The 9,908-nt window shown below is 46.3% G+C and overlaps 1 protein-coding gene across 1 annotated transcript in view; it reads left to right on the top strand.

Moving 5' to 3' along the window:
* The first annotated feature begins 413 nt into the window (after positions 1-413).
* The window catches only part of FLI1 (Fli-1 proto-oncogene, ETS transcription factor), a 54,363-nt gene continuing 44,868 nt past the window's right edge, over positions 414-9,908 (top strand). The window contains exons 1-3 of the mRNA XM_015409509.1: positions 414-469; positions 553-710; positions 7,109-7,312. Of these exons, the coding sequence (XP_015264995.1) occupies positions 414-469; positions 553-710; positions 7,109-7,312 (418 nt within the window). The remainder of the gene's footprint in view (positions 470-552; positions 711-7,108; positions 7,313-9,908) is intronic.

Raw genomic sequence — 9,908 nt, 5'->3', positions numbered from 1 at the left:
TGTTCAAGATGCTCTGACATTCAGACATGTGGCTCATTCCTGTGAACATATGATGATGATGATGATCATTGCTGCTATTGTTATTATTGTGCCATCAAGTCACAGCTGACTTATGGCAACCTTGTGGGATTTTCAAGGTAAGAGACCTTTAGAGGTGGTTTGACAGTGCCTGCCTCTTCATAGTGATCCTGGACTTCCTTGGTGGTCTTCCATCCAAATACTAACCACAGGCGACTCTGCTGAGCTTCCGAGATCTGCCAAGATTGGGGTAACCTGGGCCATCCAGGTCAGGGTGAACATCTTAACAGCAGGGTTTTATTGTTAATAAACATCTTAATAGCAGGGTTTTATTGTCCGTATGAAGCCATAAATATGTTGTTAATTAGAGTCCTATTTCTGCCACAATACTGCAGATGGACAGAACACCTGTGGTTGTCATGTACCAGAAGTTCATTGATATGTTCTATAGGTTGTAACTTGGGGGAGAACTATCATGTCTAAACCAAAGCAGAAGATAGAATTGTTGATCAGATTTCAATGTTTTTATTGCAGGGAATCTCCGGTGGACTGCAGCGTTAGCAAATGCAACAAGTTGGTTGCTGCGGGGACAGAGTCCAACCCCTTGAATTATGGCACCTACATGGATGAAAAGAACGGTCCTCCTCCCCCCAACATGACAACCAATGAAAGGAGAGTCATTGTCCCAGCAGGTAGGGTGTCACTGGTTTTGATGCCAATTTCAGTCAAGTGTGCTAACTGTATGAAATTTGGTCTCAGAACGAAACTGGATGGAATGGAAAAACATTCTGTTGTCTTACTTAAAAACCATGACTTCAAGCCAGTGATTAATCTTGTTTTACAATCTGGCTTGTAGGCAAGAGAACAACTAGAGGTGGTTGTTCTGTCCCGTTTGGATATCATAACCAATTGTGATCTGTCGCAAACCGGAAGTCCTAAAATTATGCACTGGGGATGAGGGAAGTCACCAGAAAAGACAATAAAGCTAAGGAAAGTTGAAGGCACTAGGAAGCGAGGAAGACCCAATGTGTGGTGCATCGAGTCAATAAAGAGAGCTTTCAGTTTGCAAGACCTGAGCAAGGCTGTTAATGATAGGACATTTTGGAAGTCATTAATCAAAAGCAGCTTGATAGCACATAAACACTCATAACTGAAGGAAGGGGAAACACATAAGCCTGAGGATTTTCAAAGTTTATTCCTGTACTGACCAACTGTAGCTTGTTATGTCTGAATAGAGCTAATGGCATCTTTCTCTCATAAAGGAAACATACTGGTGGCAGAATGCTACAGGGTTTACTATGAGCAGATAATCCATAGTGTGAAGAAATGCTTGTGATTGAATCTTCCCTTTTGGACATGTTAATGAATTCAGGCATATTTTAAATCCTGGAGATAACAACATAAGAACCACCTTGCTGGATGAACATTTATATGACGAAGGTCCACCTGGTGTTCTGTTCTGTTTTCAAAACTGGCCACCCAGATGCCATTGGGACCATATTGAAGGGTATAATGGTGATGGCCATACCCTATTGTTTTAACCCAGGTAGCTGATATTTATAATATGTTACCTCTCTACATGGAGGTTCCCCTTAGCTGTTACGACTGATTGCCATACATAGACAGGAAATAATTTTAAAGCCATCTTAAACAAATTATGTGACCCTCGCAATGTCTTGTGGTGGCCTTCCCATAAGCATTTTGAGAAGGAACACCACCTTTTGTCAGTCCTGGGCTCTTGCTTGCTCTTTGAAGTTAGAATGATAAAAGCCACAGATAAGAAATGAGCCAGATCTTTTGGGGTGGGGAAGACTTGAAATATAAGATTTTGGAGAGGCTTTCTAGTACTCTGGTCCAAACTGCTTCCCTACCCCCATAGCTTGCACGGAAAAGAGAAAATGAGACATGTTAAGCCCCATTCTGCCAACACACCTTCTCTGCTTCTGAATCACAGCCTCTTTCCTCACAGGTTTAAGGTTGACGGGTCCCCCCTGGCCATCGGCAGAGGTGGGGGGAGGGGGAGGGTTGCCTGCTCCAGGTTGGGGAACTCCTGGAGATTTGGAGATGGAGCCTGTGGAGGACAGGGACCTCAGTGGGGTACACTGCCACAGGGTCCAGCCTCCAAAGCATCCATTTTCTCCAGGGGAATTGATCTCTGTAGTCTGGCAATCAGCTGAAATTCCACGGGATTCCCGTGTCCCTCCTGGAGGCTGTCATCCCTACTTACAGTGTATTGCTAGAAGAGAGCCTTGAGAGCTCCTACCAAACTGAGCTTATATTTTTAAAATGTGGACTTCTGCTTGACACATCAGTGTTGTGCACGTGCAGCAAAGATAACAAAGCTTCTTGGAGGAAGAGGAGGTTAACAAAGAGGAGGATTAAAAAAAAATAACTAAATAGCATGGTTAAGATCTGATACAGAGCCTGCTGTTGCTTCCTAACAAGCAAGAGCTCTAAAACAAGTGTCTAGTCCTCATGTTTGAAAGGGGTACACTGCCACAGGGTCCAGCCTCCAAAGCATCCATTTTCTCCAGGGGAATTGATCTCTGTAGTCTGGCAATCAGCTGTAATTCCACGGGATTCCCGTGTCCCTCCTGGAGGCTGGTATCCCTACTTACGGTGTATCACTAGAAGAGAGCCTTGAGCGCTCCTACCAAACTGAGCTTATATCTTAAAAATGTGGACTTCTGTGCACGTGCACGTGCAGCAAAGATAACAAAGCTTCTTGGAGGAAGAGGAGGATAACAAAGAGGAGGATTTAAAAATAACTAAATAAGATGGTTAAGATCTGATACAGAGCCTGCTGTTGCTTCCTAACAAGCAAGAGCTCTAAAACAAGTGTCTAGTCCTCATGTTTGAAAGCCGATTGAACACCGCTGCCTGCGGTCAGATGATGTTCCTACTATGATGGTCTCTTTGCCCATACTGATTCCGCACCCATACCCACACCCGGTTTCCTCATCCCGTACCAAGAATCTCGGTTTTGCAATGAGAAAGAACTTGGCGAAGGAAGTAGAATTACTCAAACGGCAACAGTTATTCAGAGGGCAGATGCTGGTGGAGCATGTGAGTGAGATGAAAGTTAGCCGTTGATAATGTTTCATGTACGTGTGTTTTTGATAGGGTGAATTGCATTTTTAGATAAGAGTCATGAGAAGAATGTGCTGGGAGCAGCTACAGGTGCAAGTGGAGGAGTGGGGAATCAAACCCGGTTCTCCCAGATTAGAGTCCGCACACTTAACCATAAACCAAACTGGCTCTCATTTTGATCTTTATATCCCACTTTTCTTCCCAGTGGGGATCCAGAACAGCTCACAACATCATTCTCCTTTCCTCCATTTTATCCTGACAACCACCCTGTGAGGTGGGTTAGGCTGAGAGTGTGTGACTGGCCTGAGGTCACCCAGTGAGCTTTCATGGCAGAGCAGGGATTTGAACCTGGGCCTCCCAGGCCCCAGTCTGACACTCTAACCATCACACATCACCAGCTAGGCTGTAATAATATGAGCAGAAATATAAGAACATAAATAGAGCCTGCTGGATCAGACCAGCCTAATGTTTCAGGTAGGGTTGCCGGCTCTCGGGTGCAAAATACCTGGGGGTGGAGCCTGGGGAGGGCGGGACTTGGGGAGGGGAGGGACTTCAGCTGATTATATTGCCATAGAGTCTACCCTCCAAACAAGCCATTTTCTGGAGATCAATTGTAATAGCAGGAGACCTCCAGTTGCCACCTGAGAGCCAGTTTGGTGTAGTGGTTAAGTGTGCGGACTCTAATCTGGGAGAAGGAGAGCCAGGTTTGATTCCCCACTCCTCCCCATGCAGCTGCTGTAACCTTGGGTCACTTACAAGTTGTTTCAGAGCTGTTCTCTCATGAGCAGTTCTCAAAAGAGCTCTCACGGCTCCTCGTACCTCACAGGGTGTCTGTTGTGGGGAGAGAAAGAGAAGGAGATTGTAAGGTGCTCTGAGTGAGCAGCGGGGTATAAATCCAATCTCCTCTTCTTCTGGGGAGTGGAAACCCTAGTTTAGGGTCAGGAGAGTGGTGTGGGTGTGAGGGAAGACTAAAATCCTTCTCCACACATGCTGTAAATCAGAATCCTAATCAGCACAACATACATGTGACCATTATGCAGGTCACCGGACAGGACCCCAGACTAGGGGTCCCAGATCTGGGTTGGGAAATACTGGGAGATTTTTTTTTGGGGGGGGGGACCTGAGGGAGGTGAGGTTTGGGGAGAGGAGGGATGTCAGTGGGGTATAATGCCACAAGTCTGGCTTCCAAAGCAGCCTTTTTCTCCAGATGAATTGATCTCTGTCGACTGGGACATCTGTTGTAATCTCAGAAGATCTCCAGCCACCACCTGGAGGTTGGCAACCATATACCCAGACTGTGTCATGTGTGTGAACCTGCCTGCCACAGTACCTCAATCAGTAAGGTTTCCAGCCTGCAGGTGGGGCGTGGAGAGATGTCCTGCTATTACATCTGATCTCCAGTTCCCCTGAAGGAAATGGCTGCTTTGGTGGACTCTATGGTGGTGGTTTACCCTGCTGGAGATGTTCCCTCTAAACTGTGGAGTCTTGTGAGCAAAAATTCTACTTTGTGAGCTACTGGCATTATAGCTGTGAGCAAGAGATTTGGCTACTACATAAATTAGTTTGCTCTGGAGCCATCCTTCCTGAGCTAAGACAAAAATGTGTGAGCCGGAGGCTAAAAAACTGTGAGCTAGCTCACACTAACTCAGCTTAGAGGGAACATTGCTGAAGACCCTCCCCTCTCCAAGCCCTGCCCTCCAGAGGCTCCGCCTCCAAAATCTCCAGTTATTTCCCAACCCAGAGCTGGGAACCCTATCAGGGTGCATTTCTTTCTCTCCTGCTTCAGTGCAGAAAACATCTGGGCGGTGGTGGTGGGGATTGGTGTTGTCCTTAACATCACCATTCACAATAGAAACCCTAAAGCTGGATCTTGGTTTGACAGTTGGGGCGGTAAGAGAAAGTTGTGGCCAGAGTCCAGGGCCCTGTCTTCCGCCCTCGGTGTTGATTCTGCAGGGCCAGTGTTGCAAAAAGGGGCTGGGCAAGTGGGAGTAGAAAGTTTGTTTTTGTCAGTACGGTCTGGAACTATGAGTCAGATGTACAAAGCAAAGTTGTCTGACCGAGGAGAGGTCATTGAATAGAATTTACAACTTTCTGGAGCACAGTCGTAAACAGCCCTCCCAAAAAAAGTTTTAATAACCATCTGTACCAAATTTGTCACGGGCCAGATTGCTGGAACTGCTCGTCTCACAGAAACCTGAAAATGGAAGGGGAGAGAATGGACAGGGAATAGGGCACTGTCACCAGGCTACTGTAATCCATTGACAGGGGACAGCCAAGCCCATCTTGTTCACTCCTGACTCTGCCACAATTTGTCCTTGGGTGAATTGCTTTCCCTGTCCCTGCGGTCTTTGCAAATCAAATGCACACTGCACAGGACCTGGTGGTCGAGGACAGGAGCATGGAAATGCGGGAAATTATCCTTCCTTCCTTGACCATATTAAGCGGCCTTGTATCAAGGTAGACAGTTACCATCTGCTTTGGCTGATAACTACTCTCTGGAGTCTTAGGCCAAGAATAGCCTTTTCCAGTCCATTTAGCTGAGATCCTTTAACTAGCTTCTGGGGATTGAACCTGGGTCCTTCTGCGTGCCAAGCACTGTGGTCTACCAGTGAGCCATAGCCATTCTCCCCTTTCCACACAACATGGCAGGTAATTGATTGGGTGCAATTTCAGGAATCGTCTAAAAGCCCGACCTAAACTACCTTTAGAAAAGAGCAAGAGTCCAATAGCACTTTAAAGACGAACAAAATATGTGGCAGGGTATGAGCTTTTGTGAATCACTGCTCACTTCTTCAGATGCCGACCTGAAGAAGTGAGCAGTGCCTTACAAAAGCTCCTCCCCTGCCACACATTTTGTTCGACTTTAAGGTGGCTCTGGACTCTTGCTCTTTTCTACTGCTACAGACAGACTAACACGGCTACCCATCTTGCTCTAAAGGAAATTGATTCAATGGAACATATTTTCTTTAATTGCCCTAGGCACAAAGAAATCCAGTTGAAACTTATTGAGCTGCTGATCGGAAATTTCCCCGGCAGATCAAACAAAATTAGACTTGATTATCTTCTGTCCGATATGAACCATGAAACAACCAGAATAGTGGCTAAATTTTGTGCACAGGTGTATAATGATCGGGAAATGCCTGAGTGAAATTTTTTAAAGTTACGAAATTTGATTGTTTGATTTTATGTAAACCTTTGTGTATGCTGGTCATTGACTGTAAAATAAAATTGATTGACTGATTGACCCATCTTGATCTAAACCACCTTTGGCCAACATACCCCTTTGGCTGCTTCAGCCTCTATATCTTAGCATGCCCTTTTAAGAGATCAGGATCATGCCAAGCGTTTAAGCATTTGCAAAGAGATACCATCTCTTGAGAGCTGCGGTGGCTCAAGTGGTTAAGACGCTGAACTGCAGGCTGTGGAAGCTCGGTAGTTCAGCAGTTTGAGACCCGAGTGTGCCGCATGACAGAGTGAGCTCCCGTCTCTAGTTCCAGCTCCTGCCAACCTAGCAGTTCGAAAGCAAGACATTGCAAGTAGATAAATAGGTACCACTTCAGTGGGAAGGTAACAGCATTCCGTGTGCCTTGGTGTTTAGTCATGCCGGCCACATGACCACGGAAATGTCTTCGGACAGCGCTGGCTCTTCGGCTTTGAAACGGATATGAGCACCGCAACCTTAGAGTCGGATTTGACTGGCTTTCAAGCAAGGGAACCTTTACCTTTACCGTCAGGGGCCGCCCCTCACCTTTGGAATTTTCTTTGTGTTATTTATTTAAAACATTTCTATCCTGCTTTATCTCTTTCAAAACAAGGTGGCTCGGGAGTTCTCTGAAGCCTACATATTTGGAAAACTTGGGCAGCTATGGAATAAATAGTGGAACAAATAGCTATGGAATGAGTAGTGGAAAAGACTAATTAAATTAAAAATTTTAAAAAACTTCTACTTTTTTTGTCCTGAAGCAAAAAAATTCAACATTCTTCTATTCTCTCCCACTAGATCCCACATTATGGACCCAGGAACATGTCCACCAGTGGCTGGAGTGGGCCATAAAAGAATACGGTTTGATGGAGATTGACACCAATCTTTTCCAGAACATGGATGGCAAGGAGCTGTGCAAAATGAATAAGGACGATTTCCTCCGGGCCACCTCTCTCTACAACACGGAAGTCCTGCTGTCTCACCTCAGTTACCTCAGGGAAAGTAAGCGGCTACTTCACTCTGTTTTTATGCTGTTTGCCTGGCCCGTCGAACGAAAGCTGGGAGAGAAAAAGAAAGGGGAATGAGAGGAAGGAAACTGTTAGAGAAGTGCCTGTCAACAGTAATACAGTGAAATCTTAGCAAAATGGATGGATCCATTTGGTGTCCTCTCTGTATTACGGAAAAATGTTGGACTTTTTTTTTTTGCTGTCAAGTTTCAACTGACTTATGGCAACCCCTCAGCAGGTTTTTGAGGCAATACACTAACAGACGTGGTTCACCATTGCCTGTCTCTGTGTAGAGACCGTGATATTCCTTGACAGTCTCCCATCCAAATACTGACCAGGGCTGACCTTGCTTCGCTTCTGAGATCTGACCAGATTGGTCCAGCCTGGGCCATCCAGGTCAGGGGCTTTCCAGGTCAGGATCTGGGAAACACAGGTTCGAATCCTCACTCTGCCATGGAAGCTTGCTCGGTGACCTGGCGTTGGGCCAGTCACAAACTCTCAGCCTCACCTACCTCACAGGGTTGTTGTGAGGATAAAAACGGAGAAGGGGAGAACAATGTAAGCTGCTTTGGGTCCCCGTTGGGGAGAAAGATGGGATCTAAATAAAGCAAATAAATAAATAAATAAATATCTCTCCCTTCCTTCAGTTATCTCATCCCTCCTCTGTTTGAGCTTTACAACTGTCTTGTGAAGTAGGTGTGGCTGAGAGAGTATCTATCTCAAGGTCACCCTGTGACTCGCATGGCTGAGTGGGGATTTGAACCAGGGACTGGGGATCCAAAGTGGCTTACGGTATTATTTTTATCTCCTCCATTTTATGCTCACAACAACTCTGTGAGGGGTAGCTTAGGCTGAGACCGACTGGCTCAAAGTCAGCTAACATGTTTTCATGGCAGAGTGAGGGTGGGTCAGCTAATCCAGCACATTAACCAGGACACCTTGCTGGCTCCATATTAGGGTTAGGGTTGACAAATAATAATTATTATTATTGTTATAATCTTTCAATTTATTAATCGCTCAATCCTGCAGAGCTGCTGGCTCTGAGCGATTTACAGTTACACATTTCACAAGGGACTAACAATGATTCATAGGGGTAAGGGAGGACAACACATATAAATCTTTTAAATTGCACACGTTCGCAGCCGACAGGGATTTTGTTTCAGCTGTAGACTAGACATGTTCCAGATGGCATATTTCCTCGGCTTGGCTTGATGACGTCACCTTTCTCCAGGATTGCTTCGAGTCACAACGCCACACTGCCACCGCCTGGCCGGAACGGCCCATTACAGGCTTCTTGGTGCCGAAGAGATCTTTCTAGGCTTCCGATCTTACGAGCTGGACATTCCGTTCGCCGGCTAACACCTCCCCCACCGGGGGGTTTAGTGTGCCCACCCTCTTTAAGGAGTGGTACCCATTTTATCTACTCACCGAAGCTTTCAAACCACTGGGCGGATGGTGAACCAGGAAGAAACAGGGCAGGGGAAGATGGGGGGGGGCAGCCATCAGCTATGGTATGACATCACTCCTGGGAAAACCTGGTATTCCCTGGAAGTGATGTCACACTGTCAGCCTGACAGCCTTTTTTTTCTTTTCTTCCTCTCCCAAGCGGAAGTTAGATAGGGGAGCCATGGTGAAGGACTCTCCGCCCCTGGCAGGGGCCTGGAAGCCTTGCTGTATATAGAAAGCAGAGATAGTTCATAGGAGTGTGATAATTGAAATTAGTGATATCAGTAACTGAAATTATTGATATTCAGTTGCCGGAGAGCAACATTTATTTATTTTTTAGAAAAGTTGATAAGTGAGAGCTGGTTACCCCTTCATAGAGAGCCAGCTGGGGTGTAGAGGTTAAGTGTGGCGGACTCTGATCTGTAAAGATCTGATTCCCCACTCCTTCTCCATATGAAGCCTGATGGGTGACCTTGGGCCAGTCAGAGTTCCCTCAGGACTCTCTCAGCCCTCACCTACCTCCCAAGGTGCCTGTCATGCAGAGAGCAAGGGAAGGCGATTGTAAGCTGCTTTGGGGCTCCTTCAAGCTGGGTAGTCATGTTAGTCTGTCTGTAGCATTAGAAAAGAGTAAGAGTCCAGTGGCACCTTAACGACTAACGGAATTTGTGGCAGGGGATGAGCTTCTGTGAGTTACTGCTCATTTCTGGACTCTTTCTTTGAGATTCCTTAAGGTTGAGAAAAGCAGGGTATAAAAAACTTCTTCATCATCATCAGGGGTCATTTTGTGGAAAAAGAGGTGCAGGAGCTTATTAGCATATCTCATTAGCATAACTTATTTACATATGCCACACCCCCTGACATCACCGGAAGTGTGTCAGAAGGCAACACCCACTGCTCAGGCTCCACTGGACTGTTTTGGATTGCTAGCTATTGGGTGGGGGGGGGATGTGCAAATCTGTCCTCGCAGAGGAGGGAGAGCTTGTGCCTGAATAAAACTTGGTCTTAAAGGTGCCACTGGACTGTTTTGGATTGCTAGCTATGGGGGGGAAGGAGGGAGAGCTTGTACCTGAAGGCGGGATGGGGGGGCTCTGCAACGTACGTGGCTGCTTCTTGCGCCTCGTGGCCCGACTGAGGCCTGCTGGGAG

Source organism: Gekko japonicus, unplaced genomic scaffold, assembly GCF_001447785.1.
Source record: "Gekko japonicus isolate JY-2015 unplaced genomic scaffold, Gekko_japonicus_V1.1 scaffold1019, whole genome shotgun sequence".
Classification (NCBI taxonomy): Eukaryota; Metazoa; Chordata; class Lepidosauria; order Squamata; family Gekkonidae; genus Gekko; species Gekko japonicus.
This window is presented reverse-complemented; position numbering and strand designations above follow the sequence as displayed.